The 24,883-nt window shown below is 42.7% G+C and overlaps 2 protein-coding genes across 4 annotated transcripts; both read left to right on the forward strand.

The window, feature by feature from the left end:
- The first annotated feature begins 4,969 nt into the window (after positions 1-4,969).
- On the forward strand, positions 4,970-8,993 carry calm2a (calmodulin 2a (phosphorylase kinase, delta)). Its single transcript, XM_031741107.2, has 6 exons — positions 4,970-5,107; positions 6,003-6,033; positions 7,026-7,169; positions 7,272-7,378; positions 7,461-7,596; positions 7,715-8,993. Exons 1-6 carry the CDS (start codon positions 5,105-5,107, stop codon positions 7,741-7,743), a joined length of 450 nt encoding a protein of 149 aa, XP_031596967.1. The 5' UTR covers positions 4,970-5,104; the 3' UTR covers positions 7,744-8,993.
- Positions 8,994-11,106: 2,113 nt separating this feature from the next.
- stpg4 (sperm-tail PG-rich repeat containing 4) lies at positions 11,107-19,419 on the forward strand. 3 transcript variants are annotated; one of them, XM_039622113.1, is made up of 8 exons: positions 11,107-11,212; positions 11,379-11,708; positions 11,854-11,910; positions 12,284-12,538; positions 14,213-14,277; positions 14,551-14,596; positions 16,969-17,073; positions 19,116-19,419. In XM_039622113.1, the coding sequence occupies exons 2-8, from the start codon at positions 11,679-11,681 to the stop codon at positions 19,173-19,175; spliced, it is 618 nt and encodes a 205-aa protein (XP_039478047.1). In that variant the 5' UTR covers positions 11,107-11,212; positions 11,379-11,678; the 3' UTR covers positions 19,176-19,419. The 3 variants fall into 3 exon arrangements, with proteins under 3 accessions (XP_039478047.1, XP_031597001.1, XP_039478048.1); XM_031741141.2 differs by having other exon boundaries at positions 11,144-11,461; positions 11,590-11,708; XM_039622114.1 differs by having other exon boundaries at positions 11,144-11,212; positions 11,316-11,708.
- The last annotated feature ends 5,464 nt before the right edge of the window (positions 19,420-24,883 follow it).

Here is a 24,883-nt window from a genome sequence, read left to right on the forward strand (position 1 = left end):
TACCCCCTGCAGAATGAGATCATCTGAGAGGGGGCACGGAGCGAGGCAGCCCTGCAGGTCCCTGCCACTGCGGAGACAGACTTGGCCCGCACTCCAGCAAGGGTCAAGGACGCGAGAGCTGCTGCAACTCTCTACCCCGTTACTTCTTTTGCACACCAGAGAAGGTGCTCGTGCACAAAAATGCCCCTGCCTAACCTCTGTGATGCTCCTCTGGTTTCACTTTCTACAGAGCTGACTGAGAGAGTAAACTGAGATTACACCCACACTACACAGAACATTTGTACGGGGAACTTCTGGAAAGAAAGAAGCACAGACAATCATATGAGCTCCTGACCCCTGCGACCCCTGTGCAAAGGCACGGGTAGCACCCGGTGAGGATGAATTCACCTTGGCATCGGAGCTTTGTAGTGCCACATTTCTGGATGGTTCCAAGCAGTGCTGTTTCATGTGCTGCTGAAGGCTGCAGTGTTTGAACTCTGCAGCAGACAACCTGGAGGCAAGCCAGTGAGAGAAAGGGTGGAAGGAAGAAGGACAGAGTTAGACAGAGTCAAGGAAAGAGTTTGCGTTGGGGCGGGCGGGTGGGGAAATTGCAGGAGGGAAAATAAAAAGCCAGCGAGTAAAGACAAACAGTAGTGACTGTAGTGACAGCCAGTAAGTGGTTTTGTCCTTCAGATCCTATCAAATAAAACTACTAGCATGTGCAGGTTTTGTTTTTTGGGGGGAGGGGGGTGCATTCCACTTGATTTAGTGCCAGGCTTCACAAACAGCAACACGTTTCGGGAAGGGGGGTAGGAAACGAAGTGCATGCTTAACACTATATCCATTTCATCACAACATGATTGAAATAGGCAGGGAATCGCAGGCCCAGACCAAATCCTCTTATACGATTTGAAGCCATTAATCATTTCTGCCTCATGATGTAATTTTGGAAAACAAGTCTTTTCTCAGTAACAGGTAGGCCAGAGTGCCCTATGGGATTGACTCATGAGCAGCTAGCCTGTTGTTAGACCTTATATGGCTAATACCCTTATTGAATGGCTATAAAGCCATTCTTGCTGACAGGGAGTGGTTTCCAGCGTTACTGAATGGACCAGATGTCTGGCCACTGTGTGCTGGGAGCTATTGCTAGTAATCAGGAAGTATTTGCAGAGGCTGGTCAGATGTACTGACAGGTGACAGATTAAAGGAAAAACCCAAACCCTTGTTCCTAACAAGGGGTCAGAGTACAGTGACATGTACCTATGGCATGGGAGGGTTTTAATTAGAGGGATATGTTGTAAAACAATAGAGAGATATTCCAAGTAGTCACCTTTTTCTCTTTCTATCCTGCTAACAGTGGTCCCTCCCATATGTCATGATCTTTACAGATCTCAACCCGCTTGAACACCCAGTGAGATCTTCATGCAGTTCAGTTCAGTTTTATTTGTATGGCATCAAATCATGGCAGTCACTTCAAGGCACTTTATATTGTAAGATAAAGACCCTACAATAATGGGAGGGGCAGCCATCTGCCAACTGGTTGGGGGTGAGGGGAGGAAGACGGGACAGAAGATACACTGTGAAAGAGAGCCAGAGATTAATAGTAACTAATGATTAAGTGCAAAGTGGTGGATATGCATAGTGAGCAATAAAAGGTGAGTCAGGAAGAATCACTCGTTATATCATCAGAAGCCTAGACTTAACTTAATGAGGGTTCAGAGTCATTGCTCCAGCGCTAACTACGTTTTATCAAAAAGGAAAGTTTAAGCCTAATCTTAAAAGTAGCTGGCAAAACAGAAGAGAGGCCTGAAAGGTGAAGGCTCTGCCTCCCATTCTAGGAGAGAATTCACCAAAACACTAAAAGATGTGACGCCTTATGCAAAAATGGTGCTCCATCCCTCCAGCAGAGAGCCACATACTGTGAGAATCAGTGCTAAGGAACAGTGAAGCTATTTCAGACACCTTGTGGAGATACTTGTTTTCCCCTTGAATTTTCTTCTCATAAGAAGGTAAAATAAAATACATACAAGCACAAGACACACCCTTCCCCCTGCTGTTTGACCATCCCTGCATGTATACATAAGCAGTTGCATTCAGATGTTCTAACACGCTCTCCAAAGCAAACAGGTGCAGCGCCGCATGTGCACGTTGCTGACACGATGTAAAAACTCTTTTCACTACTGGCTTGACACACGGCTAACAGCCATTCTCTGCCATGAAAGGCGATCCTCTCACTTGGCACTGGAGCAGCAGGTGCATTACAAATCCTCATCCATTAAAAATGGCACCTGCGTCTTTCGGTTACATAGGTAAACATCGTCTCATATTTGTCACCCGCGGTCCACATCCCTCAAAGTCCTCGCACAACTTGCTTGGAAGCTAATTTGTTTGAGAGCCTATGCCAGCTACCATAGGGCGAGAGGCAGAGTACAGCCTAGAGAGATCACCAGTGTGTCACAGGACTGGTATGTAGGATGTAAATGGCTGTCTCTTAAAGCACTTTGGGTCAGCTTCTGTTGTTTAGGCTATAAATAGCATTTCTAATAAAATAGTTAATTTAACACAATTCAGTGGGCTACATACTGAATTTAGAGGATAGAAACAAAGTATCATCCTATTGTACTGGTATCATTCCAGTACCAGTAGCAGCATTGGTATCCATACCATCGATATCTGGATCGATCCACCCACTCTAAAGCCAACTGCTGTCGGTAGGAAGGAGCATTAACGTGTTGGGGGAGGCAATGTATTAATGAAGATGGAGGGCTGACTTTGAGCTCATTTCCACTGAACTAAAGCGAACTTTGACCCCTTCAGTACAGTAATGAAAACTGCAGTATTATAAAAAGAAAACAAGCTCTGGGCTGGGCAGCGTTTGATAAGAAAGCAATATGTGAGGCAGTTACATATTCACAGAGCTGATAAGAAGAGGGAAGACATAATATGTGCTAGTGCCCTGCAGTGGTTTGAGCATTGTGACTAATCTGAGCGACTAAATAAATAATAAATAAAATAATACCCCGGAGTTAACATGATACCCATCATCCATAATGCCAAAACAGGCCTGCAACAAATACTGTATAGTGTTCCATGTTAAGCCTAGTGTTCATTTTAAAGCCTCCTTGGCTTACATCATGGAGCCTGGTTTCAAGTTTTATAGACCATTAAGTAACACCACTTTAGTTCCAGTATGCCCAATCCTTATTAAAATCCAGCCTGTACATACCTTTGACCCGGAACAAGGTCCTCTGAGACCTGGGGGGGCATAGAAAGTCACGTCATCAACCAATCAAACAGCCGATACTGCACGTTAGATAAAGTGTAGCTATAGAAACCGGGGCAGGAGGCCGAAGTGGAAAGCTATTATGTTTTTGAAATATCTATGGCCCAACAGTGTACCATTGTGTCTAAAAAGGTCTTATTAGAGCAATTCCCCATTGACGTTCCTTAATAACGTGTGAGCTGAAAAGCAGTTAAATGTCTGCGGCATTGACAAAAGTGCATAAAAGTCCACATTGTCCTGTTTGCCAAGGGTTTTTAAGGAGACGCAAAGTGAATTCATACACCTCCATGTACAGTCATCGCACATGCATCAGCTTAACTGGTTCTTGTGACCGATTTAGGCTTCTGTGCCGCCACCTCTGGCATTGCGTAATCTGCACAGTGACAAAAACCTCAATACGGGAAAATAACAAAACAGGTAAATGAAAAGAATCCAGTACGATTCAGATTAGTTACTTTTTGTTTTGAAACTGTAGAGAGGGCTTGGCCGGCTCATTCTGAGGCTGCTCAGCGGCTCACAGGGCACAATCAACAGCACTTCTGTAAACAGCCCAGATGGAAGCGGAAAGCACTCTGGGTCATCATTTCTTCCATATAAATGTGACAAATTCTGCTTATGCTTATAGTGTGACATTCGTATCTAATAATATGAAGAACTGGGAGAAAGGCAGGGGGTTGAGGCTGTTTAGGCACATTGGAGATTCTAGTACATTCCCAGAGTTGTTCTTCAAATCTTTCTCCTCACACATCTCTGTCCACCCTCCTCCACCTTCTTCCTCGCCGTCTCCCATGGGGCCAGGGTAGAGACAGGTGGTCACTGGGAGACAGGAGAGCAGTCAGGCATAAGCAATCAGGCTATCAGATACTCCCATCCACACCAGCAGCAGCACAATGAGACCCGAGCATCATCTGACAGCAACAGACCCACTCACATATTACACATCTAAATGTGCACAGTGCACGCACTCGCACACGTGCACGAGCTGTAACAGCTAACGATTAGACCCAAACACTCCATCCCTGACGCTGCATCTAATTATGCATAAAATTCAAAGTGATGAACACTTGCACAGCAGAAAGGAGGAACACAGGATCAGTCTGGGGCAACCTTGTAACAGCCATTTAAAACAGCATGGCTATCAGCACACTAATAAAACATAAGTAATGCAATCAGAAATGAGAAAACTGCAGTAATAGAATAAATAGAAGCACAAACTGGGTCAGTGCTAGCTCATTTACAAGTAATAATTTTTCTTACTGGTAGCTAATTACTTATCAGAATTGTGTTATTGTGCCTCTCTGAAGATGTTGCCCATATGTATACACACTATGCAACAAGCTTGTCTGCTGTGCCTGTGGCACTGACTGGGATGTCTATGGATAAGATGCAGCGGCAGCGCAGACCATGGGAGTGACGCATTGCAGGTACAAACACACCAATCAGAAAGCGCGATTCGTTCGTCTACATCTTGTCCCTTTCCCCATCACGCAGTAGCAGAAAGTATTAATCCGCCGTTATGTAGACCGCAGGGGATACGCGGTGTGATTTTAAATATCAGAGTCGAAACCTTCACAGCATTCATACATGAATGTTTAACTTGTTTCTTGTTCTTACTGTCTAGATAGCCATTGCGATAATTAAAAAAAAATAATTAGGGACCTGTAGAAGAGGCGAGTTGGCGGATTGATATTTAAAAAAGAGGAGGAGTTTAGAACAGCCGTTAAAGGCGAGTCCAGTTGCTTCTGTTTCAGTGTGTTCATAGAGAGTGCTGGGTTTTCGAAGCTTATTCGGCTTAGGTTTATTACGAATTTGTCGTGAACCAGCCACTACATCTACATCGAAATGGTAAGGGAACTAAGACTGGCTTTAATTTGCAGGTTGGATCCGTTCGTAAACCTCTAACCCGTTGTTTTTTTCCGGTCGGAATGAACGGAAATAAAACGTAACTCAAAAATGCCCGCTCTAACTACCGCATTGCTAGCCGAGTAAACGTCTTCTTGTCAGTAGCTAGGTAAAACTAACCTGTCTGAGGAAGCTACTGTTTAGTCTGAGTGAAAGTATAACGTCTTAAAATGGTGCATGTGCGGTGAGTGTCCCAATAACGTTGCTTTTTATGGCAGTTCAGCTGCGTTCTAGCTAGTGTCCCACCTAGTAGTACCCTTTAACCGAGTAAGCTGTATTGTGACTATTTGCCAAACGCGGTATTACTTGTGGAAGTTGCTTTATTAGTCACTCATTGTGCTAAACGTGTATGGCGTTGTCTTGGGTAGATGAACCGGCATGTAATGGTAGCTAGCTAAGCGCGGCTCTGCCTAGCTGACATTTACCGCCAAATTGTACGTCATTCATTATATACCGCAAATTTGGGGGTCTGCGAAGATCGCTCCAATATTTGGCGCAGTTGCCAATGTGTGGCGATCTTCTAATTTTTTTTTTTTTTTTTTTTCTTCTTCTGTAGGTCAAAGTGATTGTTTGCCGTCAACAAAATGCCTTTGTGCAAATTTACTGGTAGTACTAAATATTCCTGTGTAGCAACATAATTTTCGTCAGCTGTAGCAGCTGTGCCAAAAAGCGGCTGTAAATTTGAGAGAATCCACGTAAACCCGCATTGGTTTTTTGGGGGGCTTTTTTTTTAAGCAGGAAAGCAACGTGAGGGGGGGCGTATATATTCCTTTTTTTTTTTTTTTTTTTTTTTTTTGTCTGGCATACTAAAAACTGTTTTTGTTCCTGTATGTTGCAGGCTGATCAACTTACAGAAGAGCAGATTGCTGGTAAGACATGGCTGCATTGATCTTCTACTTTTCCTCATAACTGCAAGTGGCCTGCCTTATGGATCTTTGCATCCCATTGCAGTGGATTTATACTTTTGCCTTTTAAGGCGTTCCACAGAGCAGCCTGCTGGTCATAAAACTGGAATGAAAGAAACCGCTGTTGCTTACTGGCACTGGAGCGCTTAAGGACTCCCTCATGGAAAACTTTGCATTTTCATGGTTGCCATGTAATAAATGATGTAATCTAAAAGAGCTGTGCGTTCTGGTGAGCTGTTGGTGCTCACCTTTACATGCTTGCATATGGTGTGAGTTACTTACTCATGAAATGGGAGTGCTACAAGAACACTTGTGGTAGTAAACTGGGCTTGGTGCGCTGGTATGCTACAATAAGGTGTAATGTAAATAATGCAGGCCTGTAAAGTCTGTAATGATGATTCATACGACTTAGTGGCTTCCTCATACCTTCCCGCATGACCTGTGGCTTGCCCCATGGAAATCAGTCCCTGTTGATATTCCTGCTGTGCACAGCAGGCTCTCTCTGTCAGAACAAAAAAGGGTGTTGCCCTATGTGTTTGACCCTGGAAATGGCAGGGCAGGTTCATAGCTTTCATGACACTGACAAGCTGCTGCACGCCACTACACATTGCCCGTTGGCCTCATCAAGCTTGATGAGTGTGTCATTGTTCGTCATCCCTCAGGGCTCCGCCAAAGCTGCACAGGGCTGTCATTTGTCGTTGATGTAGCCCAACTTTGCCCTCTGCTGCTCGGCATTGTGGTCGCTGCTCTTGTTTAGCCGTAAACTTGTAGTTGGAACTCGTGAGGGTCTCATCAGTATGTCGGAGTTGATTTATACGGACGTTTAAAGATAAAATTATGAGCTTGCTCTTAAAAGTGGGCTTTGTGATGTTGTAGTGTCTTGCCAGTTGTTGCAGATCGCTTTACAGGTGTGGCTTTTCCCTCACTAAAAAGCCCACTCTCTTTGTTGCAACTAGAATTCAAGGAGGCCTTCTCACTCTTTGACAAGGATGGAGATGGTACCATCACTACCAAAGAGCTGGGCACTGTCATGCGCTCTCTGGGCCAGAATCCCACAGAGGCGGAGCTGCAGGACATGATCAATGAAGTGGATGCTGATGGTGAGAACTCAATCAAACCTCAAAAGCTGCCAGCTGTTTACATGGTCACTGTGCTGGATGTCAGTAGCTCAAATGTGCTGCTTTTAAACTTTTTTTCTTTAGGAAATGGAACGATAGACTTCCCAGAGTTTCTGACCATGATGGCCAGGAAGATGAAGGACACAGACAGTGAGGAGGAGATCAGAGAAGCATTCCGTGTCTTTGACAAGGTAAATGCACCCTGCAGTTCTAGTGTACATATGCACTGTAGTTTGTAAGAAGGGGAGCTCACTGACTGACCTGATTTCTCAGGATGGGAATGGCTACATCAGTGCTGCTGAGCTGCGCCATGTGATGACAAACCTTGGTGAGAAGTTGACTGATGAAGAGGTGGATGAAATGATCAGAGAAGCAGACATTGATGGGGATGGACAGGTCAACTATGAAGGTTGGTACTGGTTCTCTAATCTATATAATTTTTTTTTTTTTTTTTGTAAACATTTTGGGCTGACTTTTAAAATTAAAATTTAAAAATTTTATTTTTTTTTTCCTCTTCAACCCTGCAGAGTTCGTACAAATGATGACGGCGAAGTGAAGGCCTTGTACAGATTTCGTATATAAATTTGCCTTTTTTCTTTGTGTAATTTATCTGTAAAATCTTAATAGCCCCTATTCATCCCTGCCCCTTCTGCTGTCCAAAGGAACTGCATGTAAACTGCATAGGCTCTTGTCCCCATGTCCCTTTCTTTTGCTGTCATGGTGTTTTGGAGTGACAGAACGGTCATACAACCAGATGCCGTGGAGGCCCCTGGAAGCTGGAGAACTTGGAATTTTCCTGTTATGTGCTCGGGGCCCCCTCCACGCATGGTGACATTGGAAACCTGTCAGCTGGTTGTCACTTGGCAACACTGTTGGCATGGAAACGATGTAGAGAAGTTGAAACTCTGCATGGACTACGGACAAAGTATATATGGAAATCTCAGCATTGCACTACTGCAAAAAAATGACACGGGTGTATCTCCTAGGTACTCGTACAAACTCTTTTTGTATCTGCTGTTCTATATACCAGAAAAATGACTAATTTTACCATGCTTTTTAATGTTTTACTCACTACTCTTTTTCTTTTTAAATGGCCATAGGTCAAATAATCCATTCCAAGTTGTATATTTTTTTTGGATTTTTTTTTTTTTTTTCCAATAAAATTTACTATCACCCATATTTGAAAATTGTCTTGTTTTCAGTTATGGATTGTTGAGTTTGTATACCCTGTAATAATTCCCATTTTGTATTGAAGACAGGATGCTCCAGTTTTGATAGCGGGGTTTTTTTTTTTTGTTTGTTTTTTTTAAATTTCTCCCCGTGTTGCTTGGAATACATGAGATGTTTACCAATTAAGTCCCCCTGTTAACCCCCTCTCCCACAGCACTGAGGAGCATCAGCCAATGCCTCTTAATGTTCAGAAAAGCTCACATCAGATGTGCATTGTCATTAAAATAAAAGCACTGAGTGGGATCAAAGGCTTCTATTTTGAAGTACACACAATGGTACTCGAAATTAGATTAGCCTTGTACTGTCCGGCTCACCCATCTGACTGCATAGGCCGTGTGTGTTAGAGCCAGCACAGCACCATGTAGGACCTGACTGCCTCATGTCTTGCGTGGCGTTTGCCCCCAATCATAAGATGTGGGTGACTGAACATGTATCAGAAACCATGGTGTAAATAGGTGTACCTGTGTGGGACTCTTATTTTCTGTTTTATTTCTGATGAGTTTGTTACAGTAGCTTGCAGAGATACTAAGTTTGTTATTTTGATGAATGACAAAATAAAGCTCTATTGTGGACCTCTGCTGCCTCCTGTGTGAAATTTGTTTACTTTTTTAAATAGCTGAAAACAAATTGTTAAATCAAGTGGTGGTAGGGAACAAGGAATCACCTTGTAATTTGCATTTCTAATATGAATATCTGCACAAATCTAAATATGCAAATACGTGTTAGCTTAAAAGAGAATATGCAGACTTTAATGAGCTGCAGCACCTGGTTGACTAAAAGGAAGCATGCTCCAAACAGGAGAGCTGACAGGTTAAATGATAGGATCAGATGACTTCAAGTAGGGAATCCAACCAAAGACTGACAGAAGATGCTGGGTGTTCTCAGTCAGCTGTCTAAAATTTGGATCAGGTCCCAATCTTTTATAATGAAGGTTGTAAAAGTAACACATGCAGGTAGATGGGGAAAGTGTCAGGTCAGAAAACAAAGCTAAAAAACCCCCGAACATACAATTTAATTTAGGACCCATTCTCATTCCACAGACTGAAGTTTTGGTGTGACGTAGTCTGAAGCTCTTTTTCATTACTAGGGATGATCTTGTTCTTGATTTTATACTAACCATGTATATGACGAAACAAAATAATCTGAGTTTGCTCATATGGTACTGAGCAAATGTCTGGAACCACTCATGTATTTATATTTTACTTCCAATGATCCAGACTTGTACTTTTAATCTATAAAAAATGTCAAAAATATGTTTGATAGGCATAAAGTAGCTATTTTGCACCAACAAGCTGAAAACTTGTGAAGTGTGTCCTTGTAAAACTGAGAAACCTAGAGAAGTGGAGGACAGAAGAAGTGGCAGGCTTCAAAATCAATAGCATGTGGAAAGTATCTGAAAGTCACTTGCTTAGGAAATAGAAACCCGGCAAAGACTTGACACAGACCCGAGACCTGTGTCTGGTGTTCTGGTTGATCCATCCATGTTTCACTGAGGCCTCATCAGAAATGGCCTCAGTGGAGTGGGTGGCTGTCGGAAGATCATTCTCAAAGAAAGGTAACAGGGAGAAAAAGGCTGCATCACCAAATTACACAATAACTAGACTGAAAATCAGTAGTAACACGTCTTATGGAGTGATGAATCCAAATGTAGAATCTCTGGTTCAAATCATCATGAACATGTCTGGAAGATGTCAGGAGGAAGGTACAGCGCTGAGTGTCTACAGTTAAAGAATAAAGGTGGTCATACCAAATATGGACTTTTAAGCTAATTAGAATTGTACAAACTCTTTTTTTGCCTCATACATGGAATTTCTATTTAAATTTGCACCTATTTGTCATTTTCTCAGCAAAATATAAACAAATGAAGGCTGAGTCAAGACTTTTTCACAACACTGTACTGGTGATTTGTTCATTTGCTGTAAAAGTTGAATGAACATCCACCAAGTGTGGTGTTTCCATAATTATTTTTTTTCCGAGGGTTGTAGCTTTTATCATAATGCTGAACTGGATGAAACTTGTCTTATGTGTGAAGTTATGTGATGGTTCTGACTGCCCCCCCGGGAGCAGTGCAGGCTGCAGTTGTTTGTAGCTTGGCCAGTCATGCATACTCAGAGCTCCCTTGTGGAAGCACATTTAAACATTTAGAGCATTACAAAAAGCACCGAGGTAACAGCTAGCACACAGAAAAGGTAACTGCACTACCCCTGATCTGACTCTGCTTCGTCTCGTGTCATGCGCAGTGACACAAATGAGTGGGTTCTTGCTTTCACGCGGCACCAGCTTCAGTTCCAAGGCACAGAACGAAAAGGAACACCACGAGCCACTGCGGCGATTTCAGGTGTGAATCGATCACACGAGAAACTCTCGTCGTGTTAAAACCAATTATCACAAGACTTTAAAAAAAAAAGAAAAAAATTACCCTCACAGATGAAGTGTCATCGCAGCCTGCTTATAAAAAAGTTGTTAATTACGCCGCACATGCGACACTAGTCTGAAGCTGTCTCCTGCATTCGTGCCTTGTCCGAACTGGAGATGACTGTACATGAGGGAGTCAAGGTGAAGATGTGTGTATGTCTCCTAGTGCGCTGTGGTGTCACATGAGACTTCCTTGACAAGCAGCGGAAGCATGAATTCTTGGCTCCTTCCAACCATGTGCTGCATGTAGCCTGGCAACCGGGCCGAGTGTAGCGCTTTCTGTTCCCAGAGTGAGATTTTCGCTTCAGCTGGCGGTCTTGAATTTTGCTGTACTGAAATAAAGAGGGAAGAAGAGTTCATCCTGGAGTAGGATCTCAGGTGTAAGCGCATGCACAGACACACACACACAGTTTGCCTGCAGACAGTGATGAAGAAGAGATGCAGTCTTGCTTTGTTTTCTGTGTATTCTCATTAAATTCACAGTATTCCTCCATATATCACATGAATACTGCTATCCCTATGATTATGGAAACCGGACAATGAAAGATGATGGATGGATGGATGGGATGCAGACAGTGACAACCACATAACCACCTGCACCACCTACAGCACCTCGATGCTGGTTCACGGTTGTGTCTTACTCTCAGCCAAACTAGCCAATCTAAATTTAGCTCCCTTTGCGAGGCCAGCTTGTTGAAAAATTGATCGATAGTGGAGTTGCTGCTATAGTAACGGTCCCTGTTTTAATGGTGGTCAGGTGTCACTGGATCTCCCATTAAGCAGATAGTGAACGACAGTGAGCGCGGCACAGGACGATGAAACAAAGTCGCCTCTGAAGCCGGTGACATGTCCCGGAGTGGTCACAGGACAGATAAGGTGAGGCTTTATCTTTAAAACCCTTATAACTCTGTGTGTGGTTGCATGAGGACAAGGTGGGAGACGAATCAACACATTGTTGGCATAGCGATGTCATCATAGCAGAAGCAGTCTGGTGTGACCTGTGCCTCATCCCTATCTGCAGGGTGATGACACGGTGGAACTGTGTGGCCGGGGGAGCTGGTGGCTGGGAACACTGAGAGTAGGTGTCGCACTGCTGTTTGGTTTCACAGACTCTCTGAAACCAAGTGTGGGCTTCACCATAGCCCAAAACCCACATGCCAATGACATGCATGAGTAAAATGACACATCACAACAACAGGCATCAGAAAATAATAACATTAATATTACCCTCCAACTACTCAATGATTTCGATCATTCTGGTTGCTGGAAATTGAGTGAAACTGGCATCTTCAGTGGAATTCAGCAGCTGTCTCTCATGAGGTCACCCATCCATGAACTTACTGCAGCATTGCTCTTGTATTGTTCCAAAATGTCAGACTTTGAATTGTTGTAAAATAGTTATGAAATTAAGAAATGTGGGTCACAGATTCCCCTTGCTCCCACTCTTCCAGGACACACCCATCCCGGGAACCTACCACGTCCGAGACTTCGTTGAGGAGGCTGACCTGAACCCTGTGAAAAAAACTTACGGCTTCAAAGGTGTGGGCAGAAAAACTCAGATGCTGGGTGTGCGTAAGGGGGATCTGCTGCTACCTGGAGCGTATGAATATACCGACTCCACCCAGGAAGTCCTGATGCACCAGGCATCCTACTCTTTCAAGAACTGCCCCCGACCCGACATTTTCACCCTTGGAATTAGAGACAAGGTAGCACTGAGACTCATTTACTGATCCTTTTGTCATATTAAAGTTTGTGTAGTTTTTGCTTTCTAGTTTTGCTTTCACTTGAGACAGAAACAATATGTAACTAAGCAGTAGCTGCTAATTATGAAGTTTCTTTACTTGAGTTAACACAACAAAGGTTTGGGGTCCTAAAAGCTGATGCAATGAGAAAAGCCCAACTGTGAAACCCAGTTTACCTCATAGGTCAGGTACAGCCCAGTTCAAAATTAGGTGGCTCCAGTTACTACCTACTAACCAGTAAAACCAGCTGCACCTCTAAATTGTTCCCCTTTCTTTCAGCATAAAGAAATTATACGTAACATTTAATCACTGACATAGCTTAAAGAAACCAGTATGATGTCAACATATCAAAGTGTGTGTGTGTGTGTGTGTGTGTGGGGGGGGGGTTCTTTATGACTATCAGTTTCTTACAGGCATTAGTTTATGCACAGCTCTCTTAAGGTCCTGCCACAGGATTTCAGTTTAGAATGTGAGACATTTTAACACATTTGCTGCTGTGTGTAGGATCATTGTCCCGTTGCATGACTCAGTTTGGGCCAATCTTGAGCTGTTGGACAGATGGCCTGACATTTGACTGCAGAGCACTCTACAGAGGAGTTCATGGCTGACTCAACGAGTACAAGGTTCCCAGATCCTGTGGCTGTGAAACAAGCCCAAATAACCAGCCTTCCACCATTGTCCTTGACACTTGGTATCAGGTGTTTGTGCTGATATGTTCTGTTTGGATTTGCCAAACAGAGCTGTCCACTATAACTAAAAATCGCTGCTTTGGTCTTGTCTGTCCAGAGGATACTGCTCCTGAAATATTGTAGTTTCGGGCACAACTTTGCAAAGCTAAGCCATGGTACCATGTTCTCTTTATAGAGAAGAGGGCTTCTCTAGGCAACCCTTTGTTTTATGCAGTTTCTCTGAGCATTGCACAGTCTGACCCTGAATTTGCAGTTAACACACACATGTATGCTCCAGACGAGCAAACTGACTGAACAAACTAGAGATGCTCGCGTTTGTTAATGATCAATCAATCAAATGCATCTGATTAGACATTAGACCACATTACCAGCCCCATTAATATCCAACAGAAGCAGCAAGGCTTTACTTAGCTTTCCATAGGATCACATATAGTACAGTGAAAACGTTTTCTTTCACATACCTGAATTCACTTCGTGCCATGCAGCACTAGAAAATAGGATCAAACTAATCTGGCTCTTATGCAACTAAAAAGAAATACAGCAACTCAAAGTTATTGATGTGTGGTGGAATAAATGGTTATTTGTTAAAACAATAAAAAAGGGAAAAATCTTTTATTTTACAGCCACATATACTAGCAGTATAGTTTAGCAGGTATAGGTTTCAGGCCCTGGAGTCAAACCTGGCAACCTCCCCATAGAGACTGAAGTCATTATGAGCAGAAACTTTTAAATGATAGACTTCTGCTTTCAGTAGCCTAGGGGTGTAATTTACTTCAGCAATATTTATTAACTGCTCCGTTGTGGAAGTCTGTTTGGATGTAACCAGCTATCATCCATACTTTACTTAAAGCACAGTAGGTGCCCCCCTCAAAAAATAGAAACAAACTCAGGGTGATACTTTTGTATATATTTAAAAAACATCTTTATCTTCTTTTTCTCCTTCTGCCAGCACATAAACACTTCGCCGTGTGACTACAATGTGACAGCGACACCAGTGGAGAAGATCCCCTGCAAGTAAGCGCTCGACAAACAGCCACTCTTTAACTTTCAGATCACAGCGGCGCAGACAAGCCATGAATCATCCCTTGATCGCCAAATTCTTCCTCCTCATCCGGCTTTCTGCTTCCCTCTCTCACCTCCAAAGATGGAGGAGCAATCACCCAGTCTGCTCTCTCCTTTCCTCTGCCGTCGATCACAGACTTCCTTATCCATTTCTTCCCTCACTTTTTCTCCTCATTGTTATTTGCTCTTTTTCCCCCTTCCTTCTCTTATCTCCTGTTCTCGCAGGCATGTGATGTTTCGCTCAACTGTGCAGCGGATCAGCTTTCTGCCTGTAAGTAGGATCTGATCGCCAGGACCAATTATTAACACCATTCAGTCTTTCCATTGTCCACAAAAAGGCTTCATTACAATACACTTTCAATAGGTTTTGATTACAAGCTATGACCTAATGTGCACAAGACAGTTATGACAACCGCAAGGGTCGAAGAAAACCGATCCCAGGGGCGGTCTGACTGTATCGTTTTCCCCCATTTGAGGGCTTGTTATGGCACTGCTCTGGTTGACCAGTCAGCTTTGGTTCATATTGCAGCGTCGCTGCTGGTAGCCGATGGATATTTGAGCTGCGCTGGCAGCTGCTGAGTGTTGACAGAGAAGGAAAGGCGCTAAGAAATCCCGAGGGTGTTATTACTGCAGAGCTGGGAGCAGTTTTCTGCCATCGCTGGTGTCAAAGCAACTCGAAGACAAGATTTTTTGTCAAAGGTTAAGCAGCCGCAGGTGGGAAACATTAGAAGATCAAAGCTGAGGAGTCTTAATGGTATGTGATGAAAACGTCGGGGTGGCCCAGCGCGGGAATTTGAAATTTCTCTGTACTTGTAACTCAGAGTAACATGAATCTGGACGTATATTAATTTTATTTAGTTATTTAGTTTGATTTGACTTAATTTCTCCTTCCTGGTGAAACTTTGTGTCTTAGATTTATATGTTGTGCTTCTGATTTGACTGCACGAGCTGAGATTTAAACTCATGTGAATTCATGTAAAAACTGCATATACTCTGATGTGGATGTTCTCTATTGTTAGCTGTTTTAATGTGGCCTACTGTACAGCTGGCAGTGGCATTCATTTAAGACCCCCAGAGGAGGAAATCTCATGTCTTTGCTAATCTGCTGAACATATTTGAGAACTATCTACCCAGTGGGTGGAGCTGTTATTATTTTTCATTTGCACTTTTCCCATAAAGTAGTGATACCTTCAACTACACAACTGAAAACCTCAAAGTTCTATAAAAACTTTGCTTAAAATTGTTAGAGACATTTCTTTCTTTTTTTCATTTCACCTAATCTTAGAAAGGTTTAAAACTTTAATGAATATCAAGGCACCGGTGGAAAAAGAAGTCAAAGTTTAAAAGTGTCACAGACATTTGCAGAATGTGCCAGGTACCTACGTCGCCCAGGAGAACCTTTCTTACACGCTGTACTGCAGCAGGAAAGTAGGCCAAGTGCTTTGGCCCAAACACACATGCACAAGAGTTTCACAGCTGCCCGCTGACTCCCATGAAATACACCTGCATTAGCACCTCTGTTAGCATCAGGCAGGCGTGCTGAGGCGCTGGCAGGCAGGGTGCCGAGGATCAAGTGAGCTGGCAACTGGAATCAAATGGCCTGTAATGGTAGTAGCCACTGCTGCAAGGAGCAGGGTAGAGGGAAAAAAGCACTATCCTGTCTTCTTCTGTCAGAATCAAGGAGGGATGGAAAATAAAAGGCCCGTCCTGTGTTCAGGGACAGGACGACAGTCTTATGTCTGGGGAGGAGAGCGGAGGAGGGGTGATGCTATTTCTGCATGGCACGCCGCTGGTGATGACCAGTATGTGTGTTAGTGGGTAACGGGAAAGGAGAAGTGAAAGGCACAGAGAGGGAGAAGGACTGACCGAGTTCTGACAGAAACTAGCCTGAACGTACCTGTGATGAAATGCACTGATATTTATATAAGTGCTTGTCTTGTTGTAGCGACCACTCAAAGCTCTTTAGACTACAAGCCACGTGTGACCAATGCCATAAGTTCATACTGTGCTTTATTACACTTTATCTCATATGCACTCACCAGTTAACCTAACATGTCTTTAGAACGTGGGAAGAAGTCAGAGGAAACCCACACAGGTACAGGTAGGACATCCATGCAGAGAGGCTCCAGTCAGGGCTTGAACCAGTACTGCTGTGATGCAACACGCTAATCTGTGCACCACACATCTGCTGGCAAAGGTTAAAAAGTCAGGACTGAATTGATATATTGTATGTCTTAAATGTAAGAACATGAGACCTCAAAATAGAAGTGGTGTACATGGTTAGCACATCCTTCAGATGATTGAGTATCAGACTGAGACAACAATAGGTTTTCATGAGCAAACATCCAAGAGCCAAGGAATTAAAAACGATAGAGGACATGTTGTGCAATAGTAGTGCACCATGAACCTGTGAACTGTATATAAAAGATAGAAATGGCCGATGTCACCCTTTAGTTGGTGAAGCTTCCTGTTCTGGAGCTTTAAGTTAAGCATTTTGGCCATCGCCATCTTGGTGCCACACGGTAGCTACATCCATCTTCTATTTACAGTCTTTGACAGTTTTGCTCTAGGCTTGGTGGGTAAGCACCCTGGAGGTTAATCACACAGCTAGATACATCAATATTTTACTGCTCTTTCCTTCAGAAAGATGGCCCTGCTCCATGCCACTACAACCCACAGACCAAACCAGCTAAAGCCATCACTTCCTGTTTCAAATCCACGTTGCCACGGCTACACAGTGTGCACACAGTGAGTCTTATTTACATTTCTTGTGTTTTTCTACATGCCGTAATTACTAATTTAGGACTATGAATTTCTTTCTTTCTTTTACATTAGCTGCATTTGAACATTTTTATTGGGTGCTTTTTCAATTTGTTTAAATGATGATCATATTTTTACATGCTTTTAATGGAAATTCATCTGATTTTAAAGGGATTAGTTATTAAACGGGATTTAGATAACTCCTGTAAATAAACTATAACATCACAAGATTATGTAACAGGATAAAGAAATCAAACACACGCTGAATTTATCCAAATGGAATGGAGCACGGATAACACGGACTGGAGACAGATTAAAAGAGAAAGCAGATGCAAAGTGAAACAATGAACAGCCAGTCTAGCAGGCGCGGACAATTCTAATTTTGCATAAGACTGCAGGAGGAAAAGTCCTAAGTGACTTCGATAGAGGGTTGAGGCACAGATGGCAGGATATTTAGTCAAGAGTGATCAACTGGTTAGTGTTTCAGTAAGGAAAGTGCCTAAAATAACAGCTGCATTTAGGAAATATGGCCAACAATTTAATGCATTGCACAGTTTTGGCTTGCAGGTATTACTCATTCATATTCTGAGCTCATTATTTGAAACTTTGAGCATATTTATTGCATATAAGTGTGGACCATTGTAACAGTGCGCATAGAACAGAATATAGAATAAAAGAGCAACTATTTCTATCAGATTGTTTCATCAGAGTAGATGTAGCCTATTGATTATTACAGATACATTAGGGTTCAACCTGTAGTAACATCCATACATTATAATACTCATAGACATGCCTTTTGTATTGGGAATTAATACAAAATTGTTCTAATTTATAATCTATCCAGTCGTTAAGTGATGATGTATGAACCCTGCTTCTGGGCCCAAACTACTCTGCGTTTAATAAGGCTGTTGTGTTTTTAACATGTTTTAATGCTTTGTATCTTGTTCTATTTAATCTCAACAAGCCCCTAAAATCAGTCAGTGATCACTGTCGGCCTCTCTCGGTTTTTATTACCGCTAATCATTTTTAAGCTCAGTTTTTAAAACCTTATGATGTCACTACAGCCCAGCCCATGCAGCAGTATATTAATGACTAACCTCATATTCCATCCATCCATCCATCCTCATCCGCTTTATCCGAAGTCGGGTCGCGGGGGCAGCAGCCTAAGCAGAGAAGCCCCTCATATTGTGGCTGGATTATCTCAGTTGTTCTCTTGACTGAAGTTTGGTCCGTTTACAGCATCCTGCCATGCGATTGCATTCGTCCCTAACCGAGGGGAACCCTCACGTTAACTTTTATTGAGTGGAAAAAGGTAGCGTTCATCCTCCAGCTTCACTGTGTTTATGTTATGCTAACATAGCTATGTCGCTAGCGATCACGTAGCACATCATTATATACCAGCTAGCCCAACTTCAGTAACCCTACAAACATCACTGCTGTTTAGTTTCCTGTCTTCATTTATGTCAGAAGTGATAGCACTGCAGAATTACTGAGCTGTAATACTTTGGGACTTGCAGCAGAGTTTGGGCCCAGAGACGGCTAATGACGTCAGACTTAAAGACCGGATATACTGTGAACATTTCTATTCCGATGGAGTGCTCTCTTTCAGAAAGACAATGCCTCCATCCATGGGCCGTAGAGTCTCACTGAACGATCTTATAAGAAAGCTAATGGTGTGAATCGTATGATTTGGCTTTCAGCTGAACACCCATGGGTAATTTTTAGACCAATGTGGTAGAAACCACTCTGCACCAAACACCAACTGAGGCGATATCTTCTGAATGAATGGCATTCCTTTCCTAGTATTTGGAGTACTTGGATATTAAATACTGAGATGTGTTTAAGCTTAGAGCCCATATTGGTTACACTTTATGTTTGTGTCTTTGGTTATAGTCTCCTGTTTGTTAGCAATCAAAGGTTACAGCATTTAGAATATATTCTTTGAATTCATACTAGAAAGACTAAATGACTACAAACTGACTATATATTATAAATTGAAAAGTAATTACAGTTACTTGTGTATTTCACAGAACACTCCAGGTCCGGGGGCCTACGATCCTTTCAGGAAGTCATTTGCACAAAGATGTTAAGGAGCCGTCTTAATTTTCCATGATACAAGGATCCCTGCATTTACTCACTGTTTCAACTTACAGAGTGAAGTCACCCCATATGGAAAAGATATATATACATCTTATAAAGTTTGTATCTTCTTGTGTGAAACTTGTATGAAAAGCATACAAGAGTGAAAACAGATATAAGATCCCTTGAAAAATTATATAAATGAAACTTGTATGTTTTAGATACTCACTAAAACAACATATGAAAGTAATGAGAAAGTGGCCACTTCATATAGTGAATCATATAAGGTGTATATGATTTCCTCATGAAAGTGGCCACTTTCTCATTACTTATAAAAGACTTATGCAAGTCTTTTATAAGTTTTTACTATTTCTTTTCCATATGGGACATAATCCTGTTTTTTAAATATAAGATAAAAGTAAAATCATGGCTGCATGAAAGAGGGAAAACCTTTGGTCTTTTATTACTTAGAGCAACGTTTATCTGCATGTCAGTGAGGGATTTTGTGGTCTGCCAACAACATAATCAGCTACATTCGTCGTGCTCAAATTGCTTTAGTGACGCCGGCCAGGGAAGCAGAATGATCTTATCTGCAACAAAGGGTACTTCATTCCACTTAACTACATGTTCCCGGTATTGCGCCCTCCCTTCATCTCTCTTCCCTCTCTTGCTCCTCTTTCCCTCTCTGTTGGCAGTCAGGCTGCCTTTGCCTTCCTACTATCTCTGCCCTGCGATGCACTCAGGAGGAGGAATGCTGCTCAGCCATGCGTCACATGCACATAGCTTAGTGTGGCATGCTGCACCCTCAGATAACACATTCGGTATTAGAGGCCAAGGCAGTGGCACACAATAAAACAGCTATTCTTATCGCTACCTACTCCACATACTCGCTCTTTCTTTCATGAAACAAACAAGGCTGGGACACGGAGAGCAGCGCAGATAGGAATTGCCTCTAAGTGAACATAATGCTGTTGTAGATTACCATGCAATAGGGCATAGGCACAGATATAACAAACAAGCTGTTACTGTTAGGAATCTGGACACTGTTATTTACCCAGACAGGACTTTTGCTGAGCATGCATGCACTGCTTTATTGTAGAGTTGTTGAGGGAACTGAGGTGTACTCAGCTCTTCGGTCCAGCCAGACTCTGTTAATGAGATCCAGGGATTAAAGCCCACTTTATTAAGATATTTGAGTGTTGTGTTAAGTACAACGCATACAGTAATATTGTAAGGACGAAGAACAGTTATGTTAAAGCTGATTCACAGACAAGAAAATCGGCCAGAATCTGTAAATTACCTATTAAGTGTTTGAGCACCAGTAGTTACCTCACTTTTAAAAAAAAGCATACCCTCATCCCTTTGCTAGTTGAACACTGAACCTGCACTCACCTATACCTCCATTTCTGTGAAATATTTTAGGGCTTTTCAGCTCTTTGCTTCGTTCTTATGCGTAGGCCCAAACAGCAGACTTACAGGCTGTTTATCTAGCTTATATATTCACAGGGAAACTTTCAGCAGGTAAAAAAACTACAAAGAGTCGTTGTAGACCAGCGGTCCCCAACCCCTGGGCCACGGACTGGTGCCAGTCCGTCAGTTGTTTGGTACCGGGCCGAGAGAGTTGAGGCTTGGGTGTGGAATTTATGGTTTTCAGGGTTTTCATCGGTATTTTTTTATCGTTTTTATCGTTAACTCGGTTTCCCTGGGTCTTTTCCCGTGTATTATGAATAAATCTTTTTTTGTTTGGTACTGGTATTGGTTTATTTTGTTGTATTTATCCACAACACCTTAAAGGCCAGTCCGTGAAAATATTGTCGGACATAAACCGGTCCGTGGTGCAAAAACCAGTTGGGGACCGCTGGTCTAGCCCATTAGAGTTCCATGGGTATCCCTGTTTTTACCAACTGGTCACGGCAGATGGCCGCCCCTGCCTGAGCCTCGATCTGCTGGAGGTTTCTTCCTGTTAAAAGGAAGTTTTTCCTTCCCACTGTCACCAAGTGGTTCCTTCAATGATCTTTGTATTTTACAATACAAAGATCATTGAAGGAATTTTGCTCTCTGCAAATAAAACTGAATTGAATTGAACTTACAATATCAATTTAGTACAGTTGATTGTATCTAATCGTTGCATTTACAGCTTATTGTTTTACCGAACGACCGAATGATGCTAAAAAATCACCCATTTAAATGCATCTTTCACTACTGTAGTCCATGAAGTGGGACTAATTCACTAGGTTTGGTGCAGTGTGTTAAAATAGAGGATTTCCACAGTGATTTTTCACATTGTTATTCCAAGCAGACAATAAACATCTGCAAGGTAACAAAAAACACCACTGACAATTCAGCCAGCTGCTGTGCAAGAGGTTACGAGCTACTTCTGAGGCATCCGGCTGAATCTTTATGTCTTGACATGAGTATTTGGGACGGTGGTCATGGAAGTCTTGTGCAGCACTATCATAGCACATCTACTTAGACAACAGTTAAAGCCCTCCCACACACACGCTCTGTTTTCCTTCAGTTGCCGACACTTAAAAGCTTGATGAGGTTGAAGGGCCAGTCTCTTAGTCCCCCTGTCATTATTCCAGAGACAAAAGAGGATACACTACCACTCAGAGTGGAAGGCAATCTTATTAACACGGGGCTTTGCATACACTCTCTGGAGAGCTGGACCTCCACATTCAGCACTTGTGAGGAAGATACAGTAGGAGAGATATGTGTGCGTGTTTGTTTGTGTATGACAAACAGCCAGAATGGTCTGCGGTCAAGGCACCAAGCCGCCAGTAATCTCTGACTCCGTCAACCCCTGGTGCCCTTCCTCCCTTCTCATCTCAATGATCTCCACAGTCCAGCACTGATCTCTGACATATGCCTCATACTGACGACTTAACACCCTCCACCTCCCACAGCCTGCCTTGACCACAGGCACGGCCAGGCACCCGCTCTTCTGTTGTCAATCAAGCTCACCCTCGTAGATGCACGGTGCATTAAAATAAACACTCGCACATCCGTGCAATGCAGCTAATGCACACCTGCTTGTGATCCTTTGCTTTTTAAAAATGCGCTTTGCAAACTGATGCGCAAACCTGCGAGCACGTGCACACGCACTCATTTCTTAAAGGCTCCGTGGGGAATCAACACAATCCAACATATCAATTTTTCTTAATCTATGACGAGTAAAAACGTCAAAGTAACACAACAAATCTTGCCACACACACACACTGTCCTTCTTTTTGTTTCTTATCTCTGCTAGTTTTTCATGTGGCGGCAAAGATGTTTTAAGCATGATTTCAGTTGCGCTGGCACAGTGGAGTTCTCTCATTTAATGGGTACAAGAACATCTGGTGCCAGGGTAAGTCGTACAAGCAGCCCAAACATCGACTCCTCTTTCTGGGAACAGCTTAATGAGATCCGGTCGACATTTGGGAAGCAATGCAGCGCATCGGTGAATGTCTGGAATAAATCTGTGTTTTTGGCAGCTTACAGCAAGATTTGACCGTGCTACTCAGCTCCACTGTTGGGCCAGAGTTGAGGATGTCAAATTAACAGCTAACACTAAACAACATGCTGAGAAAATGTGACCTGGCTTCGGAGTGATGACGAAGGCAGACCACTGGAATTTTCAAAGAATGTGAGGTTACTTAAAAATACTCTAATCCAGCACTGGTGTGGGACTTGTTATTGGTTTCTTAAGTCCCAGCTAAAGTTCTTCAAACAAATAAACCCTTGAACAGTGCAGCCATTGTTTGTTCACTGACATTGCGTTGAGCTAAAATGGCCCTGCAGTACTAGCTCCATCTTGCTCCATCTGTATAACACATCACCTTGAAACACCAGGAGTGAGGATAGACACGGAGATTTGCAGGTTTATGTTCAGAGGGCTTCAGGCTCATTCACTTTCAACACCACAGCCCTACACTAAGGGTGATGACCAAGGAATTTAGCAGGCGGTCCGACACACCGGGAGGTTAACTACGTATCCTTTCACCGCCCATCTCAAGCTGCTGACAGACACACAGGAGGCACATTACACTTCTGTTAAATGACATTTAAAAATTTAATCAGCTCCAATGAGCGACTGTTAGTGAACAAGGGGGTCATTGTTTAAGTGGGTAATGGTGCTGGCACTGGCGCACAGTGTATGGAACGTGGACCAACAGCGCTGGAGGGCTATCAAGTTTGGATCTGCTGATTGATGGAAGAGAACAAACTGCTGGCCAGGCTGCTGTTTACTGTGGTGTTATGGGCCTGCTTGCTCAAAAATTTCAGCCTCATAAAATTGAGTGCCTGAACATGTCCAAAAAATGAGGCTGGCACCAGGGTGGCAACAATGTGAGAGTAATATAACACTATTTTATATCAATAAGCAGGTATATCAGATATTCTAGTGTCTGGCAAAGGATTTTAGATGGTGCATGTAGATTCTGTCAGAGCTACAACTGACCATATTCACACAGAAAGGTGGAGGGCTAAGTTATTAATGCTAGAAAGGTTAGCAACTTTTATCCATAGCTAGCTAGCAGTGTTGGCATCAGTGTTGCCAACTTAGCGACTTTGTCGCTATATTTAGCGAGTTTTCAAACCCCCTTAGCGACTTTTTTTCTAAAAAGCGACTAGCGACAAATCTGGCGACTTTTTCTGGTGTTATTGGAGACTTATTTATGACGACTTTTTGACGTGAAAGCGCTTATCGCTTTTACTCTCAACAAGCAGCGGGTGCTGCCGTGGGCACCTCGCCCGTTCCAAATCGCTCACGGGTGGAGGATAGTCCTCCCCCAGCTGCTATCAGGGCAGGAGATGTTCACACCTATGCGTCCAAACTGCAAATGAATCGTGCATGAGCGAAGCCGCTGCTCCCGCACTGACTGTAATGCAGTCAGTTCTTCTTTTACTCTTATGCTGTTTTGTGGATCACAAGGTTTAAAACTACTTATAAACACACACACACACACACACACAAAGGAACTCCACCAGAGTGCCTATTTCGGGTCACTTTTGCCGGTCCAAGCCCGGGTGAAGGAGCAGGGTTGGAATTGTGACATTAAAAAAACAATAACTGCTAAAAGAAATTTAATTTGTAGTTCTAAATAAACTCTAAATGCATTTAGGACGTTTTTTATTCAATTTATGTCTCTTCCACGATGTTATTTCTCTCTCCAGCAACAATTACAGTTGTCCAGTTACAATTACATTAGCATGACCAATTATGCAAATTAGGCGATGATGTCATTTAGCGACTTCTAGCGACTTTTAGGACAGCCAATAGCGATTTTCCTTACTGAGGAGTTGGCAACACTGGTTGGCATCCGTCTATCAGCAGTGGCAAAAAATGTCTAGTATACCAACCTGTAAACTTTTTTTTCAGGCTGTAACACTGGGATTTGTAACATAGGAGTCAGAATTGTGGAATGGCACTAAAGTAAATATAGCTCTGCTATACGTTTTTTAAATGTAAATTTAAGGCTAGCATAGCTTAGTACAAAAATCTATTTTGCATTATTTTAAAAAATGGCATAAATTCCACAACTTTGGACTTTACACATTGTGTTAAATATAGACCTTTTGAAGTGAGAGTAAACAGATTTACTTACCTTTAGAAAAAAAATCCTTTTCCTCTGTTAGCTTAAACTTTATGCTAGGTTAAGCTAACTGCCTACTAGCTAGAACAGTAAGTCTGCAGAAAGCACGTAGTCATGAGAAGAAATGTTAGATAAATCTTTTA

The sequence above is a fragment of the Oreochromis aureus genome, linkage group 13, assembly GCF_013358895.1.
Source record: "Oreochromis aureus strain Israel breed Guangdong linkage group 13, ZZ_aureus, whole genome shotgun sequence".
Lineage (NCBI taxonomy): Eukaryota > Metazoa > Chordata > Actinopteri > Cichliformes > Cichlidae > Oreochromis > Oreochromis aureus.